At 49.1% G+C, this 25,789-nt stretch overlaps 2 protein-coding genes across 11 annotated transcripts in view; both read left to right on the top strand.

Annotated features, from left to right (window-relative positions):
- The window catches only part of LOC140898275 (uncharacterized), a 2,445,793-nt gene that overhangs the window by 1,460,432 nt on the left and 959,572 nt on the right, over positions 1-25,789 (top strand). The window lies entirely within an intron of this gene.
- The window catches only part of LOC140898099 (C-type lectin domain family 2 member D), a 44,795-nt gene continuing 19,698 nt past the window's right edge, over positions 693-25,789 (top strand). Inside the window, exons 1-3 of the mRNA XM_078848648.1 lie at positions 693-705; positions 746-933; positions 1,687-1,790. Coding sequence (XP_078704774.1) covers positions 693-705; positions 746-933; positions 1,687-1,790 — 305 coding nt within the window. The remainder of the gene's footprint in view (positions 706-745; positions 934-1,686; positions 1,791-25,789) is intronic.

The raw sequence follows: 25,789 nt of genomic DNA, 5'->3' as shown, positions 1-25,789 counted from the left end.
GGTAGGAGGTGAATTAAGTTCCATCATTCCTGGCCCACAGTGCAACAGGTCACTTCCCATGGCTGTGGTTTCTGGCGCCCCCTTGTGGCTTTCATGTCCCTGAGTGAAAGTTCCCACGTTCTTCTCAGTTGTTCACCTGCTGTTTGTTGCTAGGTTGAACGTCCAGCTGTTGATCTTGTGCCTGGGGTGAAATGCTCTGAGCTGTGTCAGTCCCTCGCAGGCTGGGAGTGTCCCTGGAATCCTTCTTGCCAGGCAAATTTACAGTGACAAACGTCTCCGTCCCCCTGCATCTGATTGCAGTGGACCAGCCCCAGCTGGGGGTCCCAATGGGCTTGGCAAGCCGGTCAATTGACTGCCTGTTTGGCAGCAGTCAAATGCTCCAGCGAGAGCCCTGGGGGTAGGAGGCAGCCTGCCTTTCGGATTGCGTCTTGGAGCCTCACTGGTGTTTTCCAGAACTTGGTTTCATTGTTTTGCCTTTTTTTTCTGAGCTAAAATAACTCAGTGAAGTACATTTTTTAAAAAATTAGGTAGATCCATATCTATCGAAAGCTAAACCTACTGGAGACAATGACGTCTTGCTCTTTTTTCTTCCTGGCGGGAGGTAACCAATTCTGATAAATTGGTATTTTAAAATATCTGACCACTCTTTGACAGATTTGACTGGTCAGTTGACCAATTTTTGTACCAGTCAAATGCCCAATTCTCGTTGCAATTCTTACCCTCCATGTGACTGTCTCATTCTCAGCGCTGACCTCTCAGCTTTCATCAGCTGATCTGTGCCCCCCTGCGAGCCCCTCGTGCCCGGACGGCTGGAAAGGATACCGAGGGAAATGCTACTATTTCTCAGAGACGGAAGGGAGCTGGACCGACAGCCGAAGCCGCTGCTCTGCCCCGGGTGCCTCCCTGGCTGGGATCGACAGTGATCAGGAAACGGTGAGAGACTCTCGAGTTGCCAGACACTAATCTGGGCACAGGGATGGCTGCTGCAGCAGGACCTGGGCTCTGCCCCATGGGGTGAGGAGCAGCTGTGAGCCCTCCCGTGCTGGGAGGCCGGAGTGAATGAACTTCCAGCCGCTGAACGCCAGCCCTGGCTGGGCCCAGGGCCCTACTGCCTGTGTGTGATCACAGGGATTGCCCATTCTCCGCTGCCCCCCTCCCCAAATAGGGAGACAGCTTCTGTCTAGGGCAGGGCTGGCTCAAGCATCTCCTGGCCTGCTGGCTGCTGGAGTGGGACTGAGAACCCAGCCAGTGCTCCTGTTGTGGGGATGGGAAAGGAGCAGCCAGCTGAGGAGGCGGGGGAGGAGGGGATCCTTTCACATTGACCCCTCCCACTTCAGCTTGCCTCCCTCCCTCCTCCTGCCTTGCTGGGGTGAGCGGTGGCTGCTCTGTGAGAAGAGCCGTCTCTGCAGAGAGCTCAGACCCAACAGCTGCCCCCAGCTCAGGGGGACTTGGGGTGTGGGTAACTGGGAGCACCGGGGTGGGGCTGCTGTGTGCGGTGGGAGGGTTAAGACTGCCCGGGGGATCTTGTGCTTTGCAAGAGGGAGGGGAAAATCCCCCCTGAAAATAAACTGAGCACCCTTCAATATGTGACTGGGATTCTCTGCAGCACAGAGCCCTGGAGGGGCGGTGGGGGGGGGGAGCATGGGAGGTGGGGCTGATACCTGCTGTCCCTCAGCTTTCTTTAAGGCGTTCCTGCTGCGCCATAAGGGTGTCTATGACCACTGGATCGGCCTCTGGAGGGAGCAGGGTCAGCCCTGGAAATGGGCCAATGGCACCAAATTCAACCACCTGTGAGTCTCTCTCACCCCTCTGGACTAATTCCCTGGGCTTGGGGATTCTGGTGTCTGAGCGGTTTGAGCTCAGGTAGATCCACCATTCAGTGCTAGTGAAACCACCAGACACGACCCTGGTCCGTTCGCGTCCTGCGTGTATCGGAGACCGATGGGAGCCGGCGTGTCCCTGAACTCTCGGCTCCTCCCCGCAGCACGGTGCTGGGCCGGAGACAGAGCCCGCCATAGCCAGAGATGCCCTCGCTGCGCGCTGGGATTTCAGCTGGGACACTCGCTGTTCTCCCCCAGCCCTCTTCAGCAAGGTCCCTGGGGTGTCTGACCCGCCCTGGGGAAAGGAGGCAGCAGGGAGCTCAGGTTAACAGTGGCTGCTGGAGAGGGCAGCATGCCGAGCACTGCATGGCAGGTGCAGGTCCCGCTGGGGATTGCAGCCGGCAGGTTTGAGTGACTTGGCTGGTGAGGCCTCTGAATCCGCAACAAGGCACCGATGTTAAAGGAGCCTGCGGTTCACAGGTGCTGGACGCCTGGGGCTCCCACGGGAACGGGGTACAGTAGTGATGGCTGCCCAACACCCCGCGATGGGTTTCAGTGGGCTCCAAGTGTGATCACAAAACCAGCGCTGCTTGAACCCTGGGACTTCAGCAGTAGAAGCATGAGCCTCTGCCATAGGAGCGAAAGAATCCACTTCTTTAACTGAAACTCCCCCCCGATTGATAAAGCTCTTTTGCAGGCCAGCCATTAGAGGGGGATGGAGACCCCCCCCCACTTCTCTGGTCTGGGTTACTTCAGTACTTTGAAAAATCAGGCTCTTTTGGCGCTGGGTCAGGGCTCCCCAATGGACAGTCCCCATTCTGCTGTATTGGACCCAACCTTTGGATCCCACCTGCTTCCAGCCTCACTGGGTCTGAAGAGCTACCAGACACTGTCCTGAGTTCGAGCCTCTGTGGCATTCTCCTGGGGTACAGACTCCCTGTCTGGTATGCTCCTTAGGATGTGGGACCCTGCAGATCAGCTGCTGTAGGATCCAAAACCAGTGCTGAACCCTCCCAAATCTCCCGAGAGGCATGTTGTCCCTAGAGCTCCACCCTCCACACCAGATGAACTCTGGGAGACTTACGTGAGGGTTACAAACAAGGAACACATGCTTTCACAAAGGAACTTCTTCAACACTCTCTTTTTCCCCCATGCCCAATGGAAAGCTCAAGAGTTATAGATCAACGGAGAAGGAAACCCCTGAATGCAATTTCTTCTTTCAGTGTCATCTTGGTTCTGCTCCATGTGTTTCAAGGAGGCGAGATCCTTCCTGTCCCCCGCTTTTCCTGCTCAGTCGTCTGGTTCTGGTGATGGTCTGCCCCTCTTGTTAGAGGGCCGGTCCCTTTTGACAATCAGTCTAACAAATTCTCTCTGTCCTGCTGGGGACTGTCCATTCTTCAGCACCCCTGTGGGCTGCTCAGCATAGAGGGTCAGGAACAGTCAGCGGTTCTGCAAAGCCCCCGCTGTCCTGAGCTCTGCTCCTGAGGGGCTGGGAGAGTAGCTGCTCCGCACTCAGGCCTGCACTGTGGAGAATGGCTCCCCTGGCTGGGACTGGTGTGAAATGCCCGGCCTCTGCCTGACTGCAGCTCCCTGGCTTCTGTGTGGCAGGTTTCACTTAAGAGGAGGAGGTGACTGTGCGTATCTGAACGACGAGAAAGGGGTCAGCAGCTCACGGTGCTACATGGGAAGACGGTGGATCTGTAGCAAACCTGAGGTGTATGTGATGGTGTCATAAATATAAAGGGAAGGGTACACACCTTTAAAATCCCTCCTGGCCAGAGGAAAAATCCTTTCACATGTAAAGGGTTAAGAAGCTAGGATAACCTCGCTGGCACCTGACCAAAATGACCAATGAGGAGACAAGATACTTTCAAAAGCTGGAAAGAGGCAGAACATCAAAGGGGTCTGTGTCTGTCTGGGTGAGGCTTTTGCCAGGGACAGAACAGGAATGGAGTCTTAGAACTTAGTAAGTAATCTAGCTAGATATGCGTTAGCTTATGATTTCTTTAAATGGCTGATAAAATATGTTGAGCTGAATAGAATGAATATTCCTGTCCGTGTGTCTTTTTGTAACCTAAGGTTTTGCCTAGAGGGATTCTCTATGTTTTGAATCTAATTACCCTGTAAGGTATTTACCGTCCTGATCTTACAGAGGTGATCCTTTTCTTTTTACTGTTTCTTCTATTAAAATGTTTCTTTTCAAGAACTGAATCCTTTTGTCATTGTTCTAAGATCCAAGGGCTTGGGTCTGTGGTCACCTATGCAAATTGGTGAGGATTTTTACCAAACGTTCCCCAGGAAGTGGGGTGCAAGGTTTTGGGGAGGATTTTGGGGGGAAAGACGTTTCCAAACAACACTTTCCCAGAAAGCCGGTTAAACGTTTGGTGGTGGCAGTGGAAGTCCAAGGGTCAAATAGTTTGTACCTTGGGGAAGTTTTAACCTAAGCTGGTAAAGTAAGCTTAGGAGGTTTTCATGCAGGTCCCCACATTTGTACCTTAGAGTTCAAAGTGGGGAAGAAACCTTGACAGATGGGAAAAGAGACCGCACTCGAAAGGGGCTCAAAATGAGACTCCTAGAAGTGACACTTATACAACTCACACCTACTTGAACAAGCCAAGATCTCAAAATCAGGCAGTGGGGCCCTCAAGCAATAAGTGTGTCTCGTTTAAACTCCGTATGTGCCATCTGCTTTTGAACCTTTTAAACTCAGGGTTACGTTGTCAAGCTTTTCTCTGCAGCTGAGAGGGAGTGATCTCATGAGAAGGAGTCTTACCTCATTTCCCCAGCATGTGGCTAAGGGAAGGCCTTGTTCATTTAGACTCCAGAACAGCATTTCTCAAATGCAGCCAGCAGCTGATTGTTTTGCAGCCACAAGAGCCTCCAAAGTGCCCCAACAATCGCTCAGATGTTAAGTATTAAAGGTGTCTTCTAAATGCCATAAATCCTCATGTGTGCTCCCTTTTAAATAGTACCATGCCGGCAGAGCTGAGCTACATAGGTGTGGTTTTCTTTCAAGACACAAAGTGTATTCTTTGGCTAAGAACATAAGAACGGCCATACTGGGTCAGAGCAAAGGTCCATCCAGCCCAGTATCCTGTCTGCCAACAGCGGCCAACGCCAGGTGCCCCAGAGGGAGTGAACCTAACAGGCAATGATCAAGTGATCTGTCTCCCGCCATCCATCTCCACCCTCTGACAAACAGAGGCTAGGGACACCATTCCTTACCCATCCTAGCTAATAGCCATTCATGGACTTAACTTCCATGAATTTATCCAGTTCTCTTTTAAACCCTGTTATAGTCCTAGCCTTCACAACCTCCTCAGGCAAGGAGTTCCACAGGTTGACTGTGCGCTGTGTGAGGAAGAACTTCCTTTTATTTGTTTTAAACCTGGTGCCCATTAATTTCATTTGGTGGCCCCTAATTCTTGTGTTATGGGAACAAGTAAATAGCTTTTCCTTAGTCACTTTCTCTGCACTACTCATGATTTTATAGACCTCTAACCACTGTGTTTACATCTCATGTTATTGTAGCTCTGTAAGTGGCTATGGGCCATCTCACTGCGTGGTGTTTGGGTAGGTTGCGATTGTTCATGGGGGTGGGGGGGGAGAGGTGAAAGAGTTATAAATGTGACTGGGTATCAGAAAGTATTTCAGGTAATCTAGTGCCAGAAAATGACCTTGAATGTGACAGCAGGTGGCTCCTCTGGGACCTTCTGCTAAGAAAAGCAAAACATAGAAAGAAAAAGAAACACTTCAGCACCAGGGGGAAAGGCAGTTTCCTGTGTTTCCGAAGCCATCTGATTCCATTTCTGAACAAGTTGCAGTGTGAGAGAGAAATTCATCAAATTGAAATGTATGTCGTGCAACGTCCCTACAGCACTTGTGCAAGGGAAGTTGAACCAAATTACTACGGTGAGCTTCAGAGGCGCAAGCTGTTAAATGATGCAAAAACCAAGCTGAAAAGACAACAGCAACAGCTCAGATTTTGTTGTTACTGTTATCATTATTATTACTGGGCTATGTTGACTGGGTTTTTTTTTGTGTGAAAGAAACTTTGGACATATTGGCAGATACATTCTTTCGTTATTAGTCATTATCCTTTCTATTATGTAAAGCATTTTTAAATTTAGTTCAGAATTGTTGTACAGCCGTCCACCTTTGACCAAAAAAGCAAAAGAACAACAAAAAAGACAAGACTGTGCAAAGCACTGGTTTGTTCTGTGTTTAGGTCCAGTAAAGATAAGACACAACTGTACCTTATATTTATTATTGAGTATGCAAAAAATCCCTATGTAAATATGCACATGTAATTTATTTGTTTGTTTTTCCTACAGTTAGTTAAGTATTGTCAGAGCCTCATTCTGAGGCTGCCAAAAATTTGTGAGAACCCCGGCTCTAGAAAGTGTTAGAAAACAAAATCCTATGTTACCATTACTTTCCAGTATTTGCAAAAAGAAAAGGAGGACTTGTGGCACCTTAGAGACTAACCAATTTATTTGAGCATAAGCTTTCGTGAGCTCCAGCTCACTTCATCGGATGCATTCAGTGGAAAATACAATGGGGAGATTTATATACACACAGAACATGAAACAATGGGTGTTACCAGTATTTATTCACTCTCGCTTGCATCTCTGTTCTTTGATAATAAACTCATTCCTGTTTTCTGTATATCTAATTGCTGTGTTCTCAATAGAGTGGTTGGCCTGAATTGAATCTTACAAGCTGCTGTGGACCGCGCCTGTGGGATTAGAGTCACAGTTCTGCATGTGCTCCGGGGAACGGGCTGAGAACTCCCGAGGGACGCTCAGAGGTTTTGGGAGTGTCGATCGCTAACCTGTACACAGAGAGCGAGGCCTGCAGGGGGCTGGAAGGTCAGGCTTGCGCTGCCAGGGGTGGTGGTTTGAGAGAGCTGACCCATGGCAGGCCTGGACAAGGCTCCCCCAAAAGTGCCTCGTATGCCTGCTATGGATCACTCAAACGGGCAGACGTCCCCGGCTCATTCCACCCCTGCACCCCCCAGGTACAACCCACACAAGGCATTCGACCAGGGTGAGGAGAACACCTGCAATGCCCTGTCACCTGACGTGCTGAATTTGCCTCTGAGCCCATTTTCCCTTCCAGCTTGGGACTCCAGAACCCTGCCTTGTTGAGCCAGACATGCTTGCCAGCTGCAAACACAGACCCAGGTCTGGGCCACACCCCCAACGCTGCAGACTTTAACCCAAAACTGCTCAACAGGTCACCTGTCTCCAGCAACTAGCTCCCAATGGGATCCAAACCCCAAATAAATCCGTTTTACTCTGTATAAAGTTTATACAGGGTAAACTCAAATTGTCCACCCTCTATAACACTGATAGGGAGAGATGCCCAGCTGTTTGCTCCCCCAGGTATTAATCACTTACTCCGGGTTAATTAATAAACAAAAGTGATTTCATTAAATATAAAAAGTAGGATTTAAATGGTTTCAAGTAATAACAGACAGAACAAATAAGTTACCAGGAAAAATAAAACAAAACACGTAAGTCGAAGCCTAATACATTAAGAAACGGAATACTGATAAATCTCACCCTGAGAGATGTTCCAATAAGCTTCTTTCCCAGACTGGACTCCCTCCAGTCTGGGCCCAATCCTTTCCCCTGGTACAGCCTTGTTCCAGCTCAGGTGGTAACTCGGGGATTTCTTATGACTGGCAGCCCCCTTTGTTCTGTTCCACTCCCTTTGATATCTTTGGCACAAGGCGGGAATCCTCTCACGGTCTCTCTGGGTTTCCACTCCTCCTTCTAAATGGAAAAGCACCAGGTTAAAGACGGATTCAAGTATCATGTGACATGTTCACATGTCCTGTGAGCCCCCCTCCATTCTTTCAGGACTGGCCCGCACGTATGCGGTGAAGGCTTGCAGGTGAACAGAGCCATCTACAGTCAGTTGTCCTAGCTAATGGGAGCCATCAAGATTCTAAGCCACCATTAATGGCCCACACTTTGCATAACTACAGTAGGACCTCAGAGTGATATCTCATATTCCTAATTTCAGATACAAGAATGACACATTCATCCAAATAGGATGAACACACTCAGTAGATTTGTAAGGTCTCATTACAAAACTTATAGAGACCTTTTGCATAAAGCATATTCCAGTTACATCGTATTCACACTTAAACATTTTTATAAAGCTTATGAAGTGCAATGTCACAGGGTCAATACCCTCAGAGGATACCTGCAGATAGAGGCTTCCCTGGCTGGTGGAAAGGCCTCAACTGCCCTTCTTCCCATGGCCAGAAGGCATTGTAGTACAGCTATTCTCAGCTTACCCGGGCCTATGTGGAGCAGAATGTACATTAGAGCAGCCCCAAGGCTGCTCTGACTTAGACCTGGTCAGCACAAAGCCTGACGATCATTTGTCTACTCTGCGATCAGCACTGGCTGCCAGTGAGTTGGCCACCCAGGAAGCGTAGCCCTTGGCCCTTCCCCTTGTGCCTGAGGTCCCGCCACTCCCCTTCTGCCCCCCTCCCTCCCCTTCTACCTACCTCTCCCCCGCAGGAGCCCAAAGCACCCTCACCACAGCCCACAGCCCCAGCACTGGATGGCAGAGGTCGGGGGGCGAGACCCCAGCCCCGGGGCACTGCAACCTCCGTGCCCACAGCCCCATGACACCTGCTGCCCATGCTGATCATGCTGTCTGGATTGAAGAGATTTGATGCACGTTACCCTACTGTTCCCGTATCGTGTCCGAATCCCAGAGCTGTTGGCACCACTGGAAACGGAACATTTATTCATTCCTAAATCTGCTCAAAGTGTGTAAGTGCAAAGAAGAAAGGAATAATAAAATATATATAAGAGAACCCCTGAGATGCCTAGCTCTGTAAACAGTGAGAGGTGAGGAAGCCCCTCTCGTGTGGGTGCATCATATGGTGCCATATGCACACCCAGCACTTCTCAAATCCGAGATGTTCTAATCCACATCCATCTCCTCGCCCTCCCATTCTCCCATCTCCTCCACCTCCATCTCCTCCATGTCGCTGCTGTCAGGGTCGTGTTGGGGCTCCGTCGGAGCCCTGGCTTTTGGGCTATCTGCTGCTCCATAGAAATCGCTGGCAGCATCTCCCATTGGCAGCTGCAATGTGATATTCACAGCAAAGTACGAAGCATGGTTGAAATCTACAAGCACAGAGCCCTGCGGCTGGGTTAGAGGCCAAGTGCACAGAGGTTTGTGCTGCTCATGCAGGTGGAGGGATGAAGGCAAAAACATCAAACTAGGAACCGAATTGGACAACCATTTCACTGTAGACAAAGATCTCATGCCCCTCATCCCGACCAGCAGCTCCCTGCTAGCCCAGTTTTGTCAATACTCCTCAGTCCCACCCCAGAGCCCCCTGCGGTTCTGGCCTTAGGTCACCCCAGACAGCTCTCTTGATTCTCTTCACTCCTTCTGTGGCAGATACAGGATACACAGCGGGGCGGTGTGCGGGTTTCCTTGGCACTCACTTCGAGTGAGCTCCATAACTCAAGGCTTCACCGTTCATTAGTAACACGCCAATTGCAACCCCACACCAGCCAAACCCATTCGCAGCTCCAGCAGGGCTTCCTTTCTGTTCCTTACCCGCCTTACACACACTCCGCCCAACCCAGAATACACTGGCGAGGAACATCTCTTCCTGACCCCTGCATGTGACCAGCTGAAGCAAGAGACTTGGGACCATAAGACATATACCAGACAAGACCCTCAGGGTTGCCCAGTCCACCCCCATCCCACAAGCAACCCTCTCATACAGTCACACTCAAATGTGTCCAATGCTCTCTTACAACTAATAAAGTTTGCCCCTATTGGGAGGCTGTTCCAGAACCTCCCTCCTCAAATGGTTAGAAACTTTCTAATCTCCCAGCCTGAACTTGTTCTTGGCCAGTTGATTCGCCTTTGTTCTTGGGCCTACCTTGTCCTTTAGCTAGAACAGCTCTCCACCCTCCCTGGTCTTTACCCCGATGTATTTATGGAGAGCCATCAGATCCCCTCTCAGCCTTTGTTTTGCTAGACTAAACCAGCCCAGCTCTCCCAGCCTTCTCTCGTGAGACAGGCCCTCCATTCCCTGATCATCCTGAGAACTCTTCTCTGTACCTGTTTCACTCTGAATTCATCTTTCTCGAATGATCAGAATCATACACAGGATTCTAGAGGAGGGCTCTCCAGGGCCATGTACTTTCGTACTTCTCTGTCTCGACTGGAAGTGCCTCAGCTGATGTATCCTAGCATCACATTTGCCTTTTTCATGGCCACATCACATGGGTGGCTCAGTCACCGTATAATCGACCAACACATCAAGGTCTCGCCCCTCCTCTGTCGCCTCCAACTGATGAGCCCCAGCATCAAGAAGAAATTCTTCTTATTAGACCCTAAGTGCAGGATTTTGCACCTGGTACCTTTAAATGTCATCCTTCTTCTGGTACTCCAGTCTTCAAGGTCATCCAGATCTTCCTGTATAATATTCTACCCCCTCTGGACAGACCATGTTTCCCAGCTTTTTAATCATCAGTAAGTTTTGTTATCACTCTCCTACTTTTTGGGTTAACACCATTAATAAAGAGATTAATGAAGATGGATCCCAAAACAGATCCTTGAAGAACTCCATTAGGAACCTCCCTCCGATCCCATAGTTGAGTTTCCAGACTTCTCCCCTTTAATTGGTTCCTTACCCGCCTTACAATTCTTGTACTGATCCCCGTCTTCTCTAATTTAGCTAAGAATTTCCCACGTGATACCGTATCAAATGCTTTACTGAAGTCCAAGTATATTAGATCTGCTGCATTTCCCTTCTCTAAACAACCAGTTCTCAGCTCAAAGAAAGTGCTCAGGTTAGTCTGGCCCCATCTACCTTTGGTTACATCCCCTTTTCCATTTACCTCTGTTGGAGACCCCAGGGCATGGCCACTAGTTAAGTTGAGGAGATGGAAGGCCATAAGGGTCGAAGAGGTCTCCCTGCTAAAGGCCTAAGGGCTTCTTCTCAACCCCCCTTAATAGAATTCAGGCCTGGCTGATTTGAGTAAGCTCTTTTGCTCTTAAAACAATGTTGCAGATGCAGACAATGCCCCATAGTGTAAGGTTTGCTGACGCCAAGTTAAAGATAATAGGAGAGAGAGCTACAAGGCCAGACAGGATGTGCTGGTTCTTTAAGTTGCTAGGAATGCTTGTTAGAGGTTGCAGGAAATAAACATTGTCCTAATCCATATAAGAAAGGCAGAGTATTTGTGCAAAGTTTTGATTGGCTGATGTGTAGTGCAGTAGCATTGAGGAATATAAATGTGTGTAATGACCTGCTCTGATGTGCAGGATTTGAGATTCTATTCTCCCTGTACCTTGTTTGCAGCTGCAAATAAACTTTTCTGCTTCCCCACCCCGTTGTGATTATTGAGTGACGCACACCGGGTAACGAACCCCCCCCCGCTGTTGTTCGCCTCTGGCACTGGGTGCCGGCAACAGCTTTTGGAGTCCCAACGTGGGGTGACGAGGATGCAATTTAGCCTTGCCCAGATCCCTTCTGGAAGTCGAGGATTGCAGCGACAACCGACGCCCAGCACACACCGGTGAGTTCATTGGGGGCCTCAGAGGAGAAGGAGTTTGATCAACCCCGGAGGGAACGACGGTGCAAGACACTCACATAGTGGAGAAGCAGCTGTGGGAGACGGTGAGGAACCTGTTCCTTGGATATAGGGGAGGAGCAGCTGCGGGCGATGTTGGGGAACCGGTCCCTTGGATAAGGTAGGAACCTTTTGAAATCCGGATTATATGCTCTGTTGGAACCTGGGGATGCCCACAGTTACCCTGTAGGTATCGGACAGGAACAGAGCACGGGAGGTACGGTACGATGCACGCCCCTAGAGTGTATTTTAGTAAATTGGAAGATATTTGGATCAGATCCAATGACTACGGGTAAATTAAAGTGATTTTGTACAGTTGACTGTCCTCAGTACCAATTAGAGGACCAAGAACAGTGGCCTCCCAGAGGATCACTAAATCATAATACAATCCTCCAGTTTCTCCTGTTCTGTCAGCGAACGGGGAAGTAGAATAAGCATTCGTATGCTTACTTGTTTATAACCTTATAGTCTCATACTGATATTTTACAATGCTGTAATTTAACCCCGATTGGCCCTGTAGCAATTAATGTCAGTCCCCGGATCCCCACCCCAAATGTAATGGCAGATCCGGTGTCTCCTTCGGCCCCTACACCCACACAGAGCGAGGCTCTAAGTAAGATTCTTAGTGAAGCTCATAGTGGGGTTCAGGCTCCATCTGCTGGATTATACCCGTTACTTACCAAGACTAAAATCGCCCCTAATGCAATAGAAAGGACAAGCTCTTACCATGCAGGTCTATACTCATGCATCTTTTAATCCTATGGACCTGGCCGCTTTCAAAGCACAGGCTGGAGAATTTTCTATCAACCCAAGCAAGTTGGTATCGGTCTTTGAGGGATGTCTTAGCAGCTACAAGCCAGGCTGGGATGATTGTAATGTCCTTCAGCAAACATTATTGACTGAGGTTAAACAAGAACAGGTCATAGCTAAAGCAAGGAAAAAAGCGAAAAGGCGATATGACCAAGACCGTAACAATGTCCCGATCCCAGATAATCAAGTTCCTATAAAAAATCCTAGGTGGGACCCAAATGACAATCAGGCTATGACCCACCACACCTTCTATAAGGAGCTGCTACTGTATAGACTCCGTCATGCAGCTGTCAGACAGAATAATTAAACTAAACCATAGAAGGTAGTGCAGGATCCAAAGGAAAGCCCTGGAGCTTTTTTGCAGCACATTCGAAACACGATCCAACAGTATACCAATGCAGATCCTAATAATCCACAAACTGAGGCAATTATTAAAGGAGTATTTACAAGCAGGGCAGCCCCCGACATTAAGAGAAAGCTACAGAAAAAGGAGGATTTGATAAGTATGACCATGGCACAGATTTTAGAAGCAGCAAATCAAGTGCATAGTTTAAAAGAAGAAAAAAAAAAAAGCAAGTAAAATTAATGGTAGCGGCAGTGCAGGCAGGCACGAAGGAAAGTAAACAAAAAAAAGGGGGCCGTGGCCACGGACATCCAGGCCCGCGAAAAAGACGACTGGGGCGCAATCAGTGTGCCCTGTGTCGGCAAGAGGGACACTAAAAAAATAATTGCCCAAACAAAAAGAAAAGGGGAAGTACCTCTATGATGGCGATAAAAAAACAAAAATAAGGGTGTCAGGGGAAACAGATCATCCTACCCCCGGAACCCCGAGTAAAAATGCGGGTGGGAAATGAAGAAATAGATTTTTTAGTCTCCTGAATTTTGTGGGACTCCAAGGATATCGGGTAGCACGAAGTAAGGCTCAGATTGCTCTCCCGCAGGTACAGTACCTCGGGTTCTACATACAGCAGGGGGAACGCCAGCTTTCAAATAAAAAAATAAAAGCCATATGCCAAGTTCCTATCCCGAGTAATCGCAAGCGGCTCAGAGCATTTCTGGGGATGGCAGGCTTCTGTAGAATATAAATCCCAGAGTTTGAACTATAGGCTAGACCCCTGTACGACTGTGTAAAAGGAGCAGACCATGACCCCTTTCATTGGACCCCAGAGGCTGACAGGGCATTTAAAATCCTAAAAAACAAGCTAATGGAAGCCCCGGCTCTAGGTCTGCCAGATCTCTCCAAGCCATTTCAGTTGTATGTACATGAACGAAAGGAGGTGGCCCTGGAAGTACTCACACAGCTGCTAGGAGCATGAAAACGTCCGGTGGCATATTTTTCGAAATAACTGGACCAAGTAGCCAAGGGCTGGCCAGCGTGCCTGCGGGCAGTGGCAGCCACCGCCCGGACCCTGGCAGAAGCAGAGAAACTGACACAAGGGGGAACAATACAGGTTTTTACACCACACATGGTACGCGCTTTACTGGATGTTAAGGGCGGCCTCTGGCTCACACAAGCGCGTATGGCAAGATACCAAGCAAAGCTCTTAGAGAACCCTGAGGTCACGCTGCAGCCTTGTCCATCCCTTAACCCTGCCACCCTCTTACCAAAAACTGAGAAACAGAAACATGACTGTTTAAAAATCATAGATGCCCAATATTCTAGCCGCCCGGACTTGAAGGATGTGCCCCTCCCAAATGCAGATTATGAGTGGTACACTGATAGTAGCAGCATGGTAATAAATGAGCAAAAAACGGCGGGTTATGCTATTGTAACCCTCAGTGACACCGTGGAAGCTGAAAGTTTGCCCGCTGGGACCTCTGCCCAGTTGGCTGAGCTAGTGGCCCTGACCCGTGCACTCGAACTGTCCAAAAAAAAACCAGGTCAATATTTTCACTGATTCCAAATATGCTTTTGGGGTGCTGCATGCTCCTGCTGGCCTGTGGAAGCAGAGGGGAATGCTGACAGCCCAAGGCTCCCCAGTCAAGTACGGGCCCCAAATCCTCCGGCTTCTAGAGGCAGTGCAACTCCCTTTGGAAGTGGCAGTGGGACACTATAAGGCCCATCAGAGGGAGGATCAAGATGTGACCAGGGGTAATGCCAGGGCAGATAAAGAGGCAAAGCATGCTGCCACCCTGCTGTTCCCTCAGACTAAAAACACCTATATGCATGCCCTTATCCCATCAGTGGGGAAGCTCCCGACCCCTCAGTATTCTGGGGAGGAGAAACAGCTAGCTGACAAACTTGGTCTCCAGGAAAAGGAGGGATGGCTTCATTCCCCAGAAGGGAAAGTCCTCTTACCAAAGGGCCTAATTCTGCCAGTATTACAAAAATTACATCAAACCACTCATGCTGGCAGGGAGGCACTTATCCAACTAATAAAAAAGTACTTCATAACCTCCAGACTCGGAGCCCTAGCTGCCCAAGTACAAACAAAATGCCTAGTCTGTCAAAAGAATAACCCCCAATCAGGACACCCAGTACCACCAGCGGCCCTGGAACCCACTCCAGGCCCCGGACGGGTGTGGCAAATAGACTTTGCTAAGTTTCCCCGGACCCAAAAGTTCAAGTATCTCCTTGTCATAGTAAATGGATTCAGCAGATGGTCAGAAACCTTTCCATGTCTCAATTGCACTGCCAGGACAGTGGCTCTCAAGTTTGTTAAAAAGATTATTCCTCCCTTTGGACTTCCCCAGTGAATAAAATCTGACAATAAAACACACTTCACGTCAAAAATCGTCCAAAGCATCTCAGACACCGTACAGATTCCCTGAAAACTCCATACACCCTGGAGACCTCAAGCCAGTGGGGTAGTGAAGTGGATCAATCAGACCCTTAAGCAACATCTCTCGAAAGTATGCCAGGAGGCCTCCCTACTGTGGCCTGATGCCCTGCCCCTAGTTCTGCTCCGCAGCCGTGCTCTCCCAAAGGGTAAATTAAAGCTCAGTCCCTTTAAAATTATGTTTAAAAAAACACGGCCTATAAATAGTACACCGCTTATGTCAAAAAAAAAAGTAAAAATTAAAAAACAAGTTTCTCTCTCAGTATATGTGTTCCCTGTCTGCTGTTCTTTGTCTCTTCACAGGTATGCTAAGGATTCCCAGCCTCTACCCTTGGACTCACCCATCCACTCCCTGCAGCCTGGTGATACAGTGCTTGTACGTACCTGGAAAGACGAGCCCCTCCAGAAAAAGTGGAAGGGTCCTGTTGGTCTCCCACACGGCAGCAAATGCCGAGGGACACAAGAATTAGATTCATTATACCCAGCTGAAAGACGTGTCAAACCCCCCCCTCCCCTCCCGCCCCCCGGCTAAAAGGCAGACCGTGCATTCAGCCCCCTCCAGTGAAGATCTTAGACTAAAATTACTATTTAAACAGCAGCCCACCAAAAAAGCAAAAAAATAAATAAAAAAGTATATTTTATTCCCCCTCTTAGCCATGTGCCTAACCGGAACTGCTGTTTCAAGCATTGTACCCGTTAATACCTGGCTGGCACTGGCCCAGAGTGCAGTGAACGCAACGTCGTTCTCAGAGAACCTTATTCTCAGAGACTAAGGCAGCAGCTCTGGCCTTTTCTTTCGTTAGTATCCCTGGGCTTGTGGTGCATAATTACCACGCAGTAGAGCACCTTGCCTGCACAGTGGCAAAGGCCATTAATTTAACCTCAGCCGTCCTGGCCCAACTCTCACATGAGTTAGGGGAAGTACGTCAGGGCATGCTACAGAACAGGCTGGCTGTAGACTATTTACTTCTACGCCATGGTCACCTATGCCAGGAGTTTGCAAGCATGTGTTGCTTTAATATAACAGATGCAGAGCCGTCCGTAAAAGCTGATTTCCAACGCCTAAAGCAGCTAGCAAAGAGCATTCATCAGCAAACCAGAGAAAATTAGCTAAGCTCTCTATTTTCTAGTTGAAGCCTTTCCCCGTAGCTAAATAAGTTATTTAGCCTATTATTTAAGGTTTTTTTCCTGTATGAATCATGTTATATTTACTATGTTATATATAGTCCTGGTAAAAATGCTTATTTTGCATAGTTTTAAAAATCTTAATTTTATGCATAGCCCGCTAGTAAGTAAATAAAAATAAAAAAACTCAAGCAATAAAAATAAATAGTCTCAAAAAAAAAAGATCCCGGCCTGGGGGAGCCCTAGCAGAGGGGTTCATTCCCCGATACTTACTCATGACAGTTGCAGCAAGGGGTCCTTGTGGGGTGGGAGGAGGTGCCACCCCGCTCTGGCTGGCTGGCTTTGGAGAGATACAAGGGTGAAGAGCGCGGTGAGGAGTTGGTGCCCTGGGAAAGAGGTGGAACAAGAGTAGGGGCTAAGGGCCGAACAGGGGTGGAGCATCTGCGGGGAAAAATAAGTCAGTGCCCGTGGAGGGGAAGGCCGGGGGCTCTGTTCCACGAGGGCTGAGCATGTCAGAGCAAAACTCCTGAGCAGCATCATTGTGGCCTCCCCGTGAGCGTCCCTGATTCCCCAGGGTATACTGCATTTCCCCGGCTCCTTCCCTTGCTAGGTGTAATTTCAGAAAATCACTCTCCTGTCCCTAACTCCCACAGCCGCTGTGTATGAGCCACTGCCAGGCCTCTCTAGATGGGCTAACATCTGGATCCTGCCCAAGCTGGTTCTATCCCACGTGGCCAATTGCAAGTGACCAAAAAAAAAAAAATCATAAGTCAGAGCCCCCCTGAAAAACGATTGTTTTTAAAGTCTCGTTGGTTTTAAGCCAACAAGTTTGGGTTCTGTTCTCCAGCTCCTGGTGTTGGAGCCTTTTGGGGTGGGGTCACCTTTTCAAGCTTTTCTCCCCATCCAGGAGAGCAAGATCATGAAAAACTTCTGCCAAGAATGGCCAACCCCGCCAAAACCTTCTACCAGCACCGGAAAACAGTTAGTCCCAAATTGGGGAAGAAACAAAACAAAAAACCCCACATCATCCAAACCATTTTTGGTTTTTGAATTTTCCAACAAAAAATTGATTTTTTCCTGTTAAAATGACACTTTCCACAAAAAATTGTCTTTAATCGAACACCCAATTTTCCCTAGCACAAAATGTTGATGGAAACATTTCAGTGTATTAGTTAAAGTTGCTGTGAAATCCCCACCTCCCCATACCTCCCTACCAGCACCAGCCCCAGCACCTATGGGGCGTGCAGCTGTGCAGCCTGCCTGGCTGTAGGGCCCCTTCCCTGCCTCCCAAACAGCAGCTGGAGCCAGGGAGCCATCGGGGATCCCCACAGGGACTGGCTTCACCTGCTGCTGCTCAGCTCAGCCCCACAGGGTCAGCATCAGCCTCTCCCCATCCCTTTCCTGGGCAGAGAAGCGGCAGTACCTGGAGCTCCGCTGCCCTGAAGATGCCCCACGGGCTGCGGTGCCTTGGCGCAGGGAGAAGCTGCTGGATGCGGCTGGGCTGGGGGTGAGCGCTGGGCTCGGGAACCTCTGGGACAGCCGGGCGGTCGGTTTGCGGGGCTGGTCCTGCTCCTGTGAACACAGCGCGCTTCTCTCCAAGGGGAGCTTGAACAGGGCCTCCAGCCCCAGCAGGAGGAAGCGTCTGCAACAGCCCCGGGGACCCAGCACAGAGACACCCCCGACCCCAGTGAGCTCCCCTGGGGCAGCAGCAGCCTGGCCTGAGGGGAGAGAGGGAGAGAGACACAGCAGGGGAGAGTAATGGGATAGTTCTGGTTTTGCACCAGGCAGCGATGGAGAGCTCAGCTGAGCACCCAGGGCAGGCAGGGTGTTAGGGCAAGGGGCTGACAAAGGAGGAACTAGAGAGTGCCTGAATCCTGTACAATCCTCTAGTAAAGCTCAAATCTTGACCGCCTCAGGAAGCAAAGCATGGCTCGGAAAACTCTCCTCCCATTGCAAAGCCATTCCGGAGTTGTTAAATGAATCTCTAACCGGCTCTGTTGATCGTCTGGTGGAACTGCCCATGCCCCGTTTACACCACCAGCTTACTGCGCTTTCGTAGAGTCAGGTGACGGGGGGCTGGCCTTAGCTTTTGGTGAAGTTGCCGCCGATCTCGCCCGTTCCTTTTGCGCCTCTGCCATGCCGTGGGTCGGGGTGTTTCTGGGGCTCTTCCTTCCAGCCCGCCCCTCTGGGTTTTTGGATGGCACTTCAGGGAAGAGATTCCATCTCCCGTCTGGACCGTTCAGTGGGGCTGGAGTCCGAAGCAGAAAAGGGGAGGGGGAGGTGTGTTGTCTGGGGGTTAGAGAAGGTAGAGCTGGGGCGGGCGGGGGGGGGCATGGCGGGGGGGCAGCTGCAGGGCCCATGTGTTCCCAACACCTCCGCATGCCCCTTTCTTCAGGCCCTGTCCCGCCCAGGGGCGCTGGAACCATTTGTACAGTGAGGGGGCAGAGAGCCACTGAGCCAAACTGTAAACCCTGGATAAGATGGAAACCGCTTCAAGCCGGGGCGGGGGGCGGCGGCCCCGCTAGGTCCAGCACTGGTGGTCCTGCCCATGTTGATTTTACAGAAAATATTTGGGGCTTTTTTGTCCAGTTTTTTTATTTTTATTTATTGATTTGCAAATCCCCAGCTGCTGGCTGAGCAGGCGAGACTGAGAGGCGCAGAGAATAGGGACGGAGGGAAGAGCGCGTGGAAAGAACACACAGAGGACGGGGGAGGGATTATTTTGTAAACTTTCTTTGAATGCAGTTTAGCAGCTGGAGGCAGAGAGGATTGGCCAGCGCCTTGCATCCAGCCAGCCCCACTTGATCACAAGCAGAGAATCCCCTGGCAAGCCCCAGGTTAGGGAACTGGGGCTGCGGGGTGGGGCAGGGTTGAAGCGTGTGTCTTCTCGAGCAGGGGGAGTCGACCTTGGGTTTTAAGGTCTTGGGGCTGGGGGGAGCATGTCCTCACTGCAGAGTTAACTGGAGTTATGGACCCTGGGGGTTATAATCTGCTTGCAGAGATGTGCTGTGTAAATGCATGAGATGAAATCAGATCTGGTGCCGGCGTGAGAGGTGTGCATGGCGTGATGGGGGGTGTGTGTGTGAGTATGAGAAGCAGCCCTTGTTAATTGCACGCTGCCCACTCATGGCAGGGAAACCCCCGGCACTCACATCTAGATCTTTCTGTGATCTACCTACAGGAAGGAGCAGGTGGATGTGACACCCCTTCATTCCCTGTCTCAGGATCTTCCCAGGCCTTCCTCACCTCTGACTCCGCTCTCCCGGTTGATTGTTAGGGCTGAGCTCTGGCTCTTTGTCCGGACAAGCCCCAGCAGAAAATGCACAAGCCCCATGCCTGTAGAACGAATTGTAAGAAGCTTGGGGTCACATTCTTTTAGATCAAAACCCCCTTTGTTCTGCCACAGCAAATATCTCAAACTTTTTGGTAGCAAGTTGTTCGTTTAAAATCTTTTTGTTTAAGAAGAGTCCTACCTCTCTTCGAGCCAGCATTGTTGATGTTCCTGGAGATGTTTTGCTCAGTCATGGAATGTCGGGGGTTTAAAAAACGCCATGGTTTGCTACGAAAAAGCTCTAAAAGTCTTGAGCAGGTTTTGCAAAATAATGCCCAGAGTTCGGCTCCTAAATCCAGGTATAAATGGGCAGCGCCCTGCAAATCTGCAGAGATCCGCTTCGTAGCCGTGGATCGTGTGCAGAAACAAATGTTGTACTCGCACAGGGCTCTATAAACGTGGCCTGATGCACAAGAGTGTGAGACCCTCTCGCTCTCACTGCAGCTGCTGAAGGCCTGGCACTTCAGTGTCCTTACAGGACCAAGAATGGACGGAAGGATATGAGAATAATTGCATTGCACGCTTCCCGTTGTGCTGCCCTGCAGCAGAATTGCATGAAGTGCAATGGGTGGGGAGTGAAGGGTTGTCAAGGGGAGAGGTACCTTCAGGAACAAGACCACCTGAAGGGGGAACCGGCACCTATAACTGAGCTCCTCCTGGTTAGCAGAGCTCTGTGGTTCGTTTTCCGCTGTAGTGCTAAGATTCTTTCCTAGTGTTACATGGGGAAGATCTCAGCTGAGCATTTCCTGGTTTTCTAACAGCTGAGTTTGGGGCAGTGACACCCCGGAAGGGCCTGGGGAGCAGAACTGCCTGTTGGTCAGCAAAAACAGGGTGGATTTGATTTTAAATCAAATTGATTTAAATCACTAGTCAGGACGACTCGATTTAATCATGGATTTCTACATAAAAGTGTATTCTTGTTGGTTGTTATAACCTTAATACATGTTCTTCACAACTCAGAGATAGATGTAGGTTTCATTTTTAGAAGGTACACACTATACATTTTTAAAGGGTGATTTATTCTGAAAACTTTTCAGATGAGTTTTACAGCTATCTCAGAAAATGAATGATTGTTTGGTTATTTCATTTACCCAAGGTTATTGAAGCAGATAGTTCCCCTCCCAATGACTTCATAAATATCTCCAATTCAACAGGTTAATCGTTAATATTTGGAGGATTTTCTTGCCAGGCTGTATATCACCTCTCCATATTTATTTATTTATTTATTTGAAAACAGTTTTGCTGTTAACAACCATGTTACCTCTGGAGACACAAATCCACAGTTTGAGAACTGCAAAACTAAACATCTCTGATGGTATCTTCTAGACTGAGCACTGAATCCCATTGGGTAGATAGAAAGATTAACCTACACAATCTATACAGAAGCCTGTGGAACCCCATAAGATTGGGTCCTTCATCCATGAAGTATTGGAACTCATTTACAAAACTTTTCTTAAACATTACATGAATATATTGTCTCATACTATAGAATTAGAATTTATCATCCCTATTCCATGATGAGAGATCTTGGAGCTAGAATGTATCTTAATTAAAACTATCTTTAAATAGCTTTTTGAGGGGCAAAAACCATTTTATCAAAAAAATCCAATTTTTTTGATTTTTTTTTTAAATCATTGATTTTTATCCACCCTGTTTGCAAGTGAATAGCAAAGGTGGTCCCAGCAGGGAGCCAGAGCGTCCAAATTCTTCGCTGGTGGGAGAGCCTGTCTGTGAGCATCTGTAAAGCATCTCACTTCAACAGTGACTGGTTGAACGATTTATTGTAAGGGACGCCCTTTCTCAGACCCTTTCCCTTTATTGTCTCCCAACCCCTCACGTCAGTCCCTGACCCAGGATTGCCAAGCCAAACTCAAACACAACTTGTTTGAAATCTCACAGCTCGCCAAGATTACCTAATTGTCCAGGTGGCTGAGCCCGTTTTCCACAGGGTCAGTCTGAGTTCAAGTCAATGCCGCAGGGCATTTCAGGCTGCTGTCCTGTCTGGTCCAGCCCAGGGGACAATATCTGATGCTTCAAGGAAAAGCAAGAACCCGCTGTAACATACATGGCTAGTTTTACCATGCTGTAAATGCAGGTGGGGAATTAATTACTGACCTCGGTGGCGTTCAGACTATGTCCTGAAGCATGGGATTGGGCCAGAGGGACAGCTAGCGCTGGACACAGTGTGTAGGGTCTCGGAGTGGGAAGTTCCTTGGAGAATTCCACTGGGTGGGAGACTCAGCTGTGAAGGGAGGGGGCGGGCAGGAGCATCTCATAAACCCAAGATTGGAATAACTGAAGTATAGTTCCTTTTACATGGAGCCTCAGCTCTCTGGAAACTCTGCAAACACTTTAACCACATGTTCAACTCCATCTGTAGGAGTAGCCTTGGATCGCAGTGGGAGGGCTCAGGTGCGTAAGTGTTTGCAGGGTGGGCGCTCAGGGCAGTCCCTGACACCAGGGCAAAGCGGATGTGACGTGCCACTGTCTGGATTTGGGAGCCTGCCTGCACACCAAATTCACTAGGTGGTGGGTGCATGACTGCAAGGTGCTGGGCTGGGGAAAATCAGCCCTGGGTGCTTATTTTGAGTAGAAAACCAGAGCCACTTCTGGGGTCTTTCAGCTTCTAATGCCCTTTCTCTTCTGCAGCTGGATGTAAGCCTATGATAAAATCCTTCTCAATGCCAAGTCAGTGCCATAAATCACTGGACTGGGTGCAGGAATCAGTAGGCGACGTTCTCTGGCCTGGGTTATGCCAGGGCTCAGACTAAATTATTCTTCCCAAAACTTTTAAAAGCTGAGACCCTCAAGGCAAAGAAACCAATCGTGCCCCTCACCCATCAGCAATGTGTTAGTGACCCCAGCCCCCATTTTCCTGTATACATCTTCAAACCCCACCCTTCCCACCATGGCTAGCCCTTCCCCATGCTTCAGGAGACGCTGGAGGAGATGATCCTAACCGTCCCCTCTAACCTTAAGAACCTGAGGGACCCCATCTTGGAGCATCTTAAAAATCCCAGTTCCCAGAGTCTGGAACAGGGGCTGCTTTGCCGGGCTCACCTTTCTCCCTCCGTCAGGTTGGCCGATGGGGATAATGAGCCTGGAGATCTCATTCCCGCTGCTCTGAGTGCTGCCCATGTGCACTCGACCCAACTCAGCTCTTACTGTACCCCAGGAACATCTTCATCTTCTGGGATCCTCATGGCAGCAGTGGGATGATTTAACGGAGTCCCTTAGTCATGGGGCCTTTCTCTCTCTTTTGTTTCAGAGCCAGCGTCCTGGAATCGTCTCATGGTGCGTGGAGTGGTGGGGGTGGTGGGGGTGCTGGTCTCACTATACCTATGTGGGTTTTGGAAAGGTAGAGGGAAAGTGTTTGCCTACTCGCAACTTGTCCTCAGGAAGCTGCTGACTCATCCCTCCCAGTAGCCTGGAAGTCCGCAGGATTCCCAGGAATCTGAGCTCCCCGCAGTGTGTGACAGGGACGGGGACCAGGCCCAGGGAACCAGAAACAGGAATCGAGACCCAGCCCTGGAGAATGGGGAAGGAGACCTGTTTGCGATTTCGTATCCAGTCTGCTGAATTGTTCACGTCCAGACCCTCCCCCTAGTTCTTAAAAAGTCGAAGCATTTCATTTAGACACTTTCCAAACAAACCATTTTGATTTTTCAGTTTGAAACTATTTTTTATTTAAAAATGTCCTTCACTTTTATTTTAAAAATTCAAAAAGTTATAACCCTTGAAATGTTCCTGGGTCTTTTTCTTTTTTTTAAAGCTTTTTGGTTCATCAAAAATTTGGAAAAATGTTAGTTTTGTTCAACCAGAAACTGGTTTTTTTCCATCTCTTTTTTGGAATTGCCAGTGACCAAAAAATTCTGTTTGCCCAGCTCGAGGGGCGGGTGAGGATTTTGGCGGTTATATTGTGGGTCTCTAAGTCCCCTTGTTGCTCAAAGTTTTCTTACTGCAACAAATTAATTTGGGATGAGGGCAGGATGGGCAAAAGCTTCCTAAAAGTGGGGGGGCTGCTGGCACAAAAACTGTGGCCCACCCCCTGTGCCACCCCTTCTCTTCGAGGTCCTGCCCCCTCAAACTGCCCTTTTCCTTGAGGCCCTCCCTCACACCGCCTTTCTCCCTGAGCTCCCACTTCATGCCGCCCCTTGCCCCCAAAACACTGCCCTCCCCACTCCCTTCTCTCCCCCATCATCCAGTCGCTCACACTTATGGCCAGTAAAAAGTGGTGGGCCCTGGTCTCCCCTGTTCTGGCACCCCTGGATGAGAGTGGGAGAGGATGAAGAACTCCTTTCAAATATAACTCCCCCCCACCCTCAGAAAAGCACAATTTGCCAGCAACAGCAAAACATGCACCTAACCAACACGGGCCAGTCGAGCTGTGTTGTGTGTGACATTCCCGTCTTGGGGCGGTTTATGTCCTGGAGAATGTGAACCCTGCAGGCCTGGGTGTTTCTCTGCGTAATGTGACCTCAGTGCTCCTGATGAGAGCCATTGTTTGTAAATGTTTCAGTAGCAGACATATTTATCATTCATGTACAGACAGACATTTATTCACAATTAGAACTGGTCAAAAATAGGGTGGGTGGAGAGGGTCATGAAAATTGAAGAAGAAACCACTCCCTCCCCCCATATTCTTCCAACTTATTTGGAAATGTTTTTAATGATCAAATTTTTGTTTCGTTTTGGTGGGAAAAACTCCATGTTCTCTCTCAAGTGGGCAGAGAAATCCAAAATGTTTTTTTTAAAGAGGTAACTTTTTTCAAATGATCAATGTAATCCAAAGTGGCATTTTTAGTTCAAAGGTTGCATTTTCAGTGTAAAACCCTTTTGAACCAGCTCTGTTACTGTATAACAAGATGAGTTTATTTTTCATGATGCATTGTTTGGGCCAGGTTCCAAGTGGCATTTCAGTTTTTGCACAGCTCTTCTCTTCTTGCATCTGCACCTCTCATAAGCTGTGGCCTTAATCTTGGGCCTGGAAACACTTACGTGCACGTTTAACTTTAATTACTGCTGTGAATAATTCCATTTCAATGGGACAACTCTGAGATCGGCTTTACACTACGGCCCTATATCGGTGTACCTATGTCATTTATTTAATTTTCTTCCTTTTATATGTGAAAGTTCTTGAGAGGTTAAAGCAGGTAAAATACATGAACAGGTTCGGACAGTCCGAGTTTGTCCGTTCAAAGTGACAGCAGAGATGTGGGATCTGCTCGTTGTCTATAAGTCTCTCAGGGTTACCCAGGATAACTTTGGGGATCTCTGTCTTGCATCGGGAATGTTCCCTGAAAGTGTCCAAACAGCTCAGAGCTACAGAACCATTCCCTGGATCCATTCTTCTAGCTGTCTTCCCCAGAAAGCAGTCTGGCAAGTGTTCCTGTCAGCTCATTGCTAAGTTATCTGTCAAAACACTAGAGTTTTCAGGTGCCTAAGTAGCCCCTGGAATCATGGTGAAATTATCCTCCCCGCCACCACCAAAATTGGAAATGGTGCCCCGGAGTGCACGGTACCCTACCGTGCTTCCCCCAGAGGAACTGCATGAACAGGCAACTCTGCAAGTTCTCTGCATGCCTCTGCAAGTGACCCCCATGCCTCTCCATTGCCTTGGCCGCATGTATCCTGTCCCCATGCCGGTGGTGAATCCAGAAAAAGAGGGAAAAGCTCACCACTGCGACCACCTGAGGGCGGTGTTGGGTTGAGATCAGCTGGTCAAAGCAGGCAATAGGGACAGAATCTGAGACTTGAAGCTCCTCGAGCGACCTCTGAACTTTCTAGACCTGCCCTTCAATCAGACAGAGCGATTGTAAAGTTGAATGTGATAGTAACTAGACCCATTTTAAACCCTTCACCACACAAGACAAAGCCCGTAGGATTCATCATGAACTATTTATTTCTCCTCCCCTGGCTCCATGCAGCCACCAGCCACCTTGAAGCTTTCTCTCGTCTCTCCCAGGCTGTGCTCACTTGATTGCAGGAGATCAGCGGAGGGTCCAGCTTTGCTCTTTCGCTTCCATTCTTCACGTCTTTGGGTGGCTGCATTGGCAACTGAGCAGCCTAATGGAAACACTGAGTCCTCTGTCTCGGCAGGCAGGCCCAGCCGCCAAAGCCAAAGACTCCCTGAGAACAGGGGGATGTTCGCCTGAACTCTCAGGAGTGGAGGCTGGGCCCATAGGGTAGGGTTACCATATTTGAACTTTCAAAAAAGAGGACACTCCGAGGGCGGGGGAGGAGTGGTAGCCCTGCCACCTATCTACTCCCTCCCACTTCCTGCCCCCTGACTGC

The sequence above is a fragment of the Lepidochelys kempii genome, chromosome 14 (assembly GCF_965140285.1).
Source record: "Lepidochelys kempii isolate rLepKem1 chromosome 14, rLepKem1.hap1, whole genome shotgun sequence".
Lineage (NCBI taxonomy): Eukaryota > Metazoa > Chordata > Testudines > Cheloniidae > Lepidochelys > Lepidochelys kempii.
This window is presented reverse-complemented; position numbering and strand designations above follow the sequence as displayed.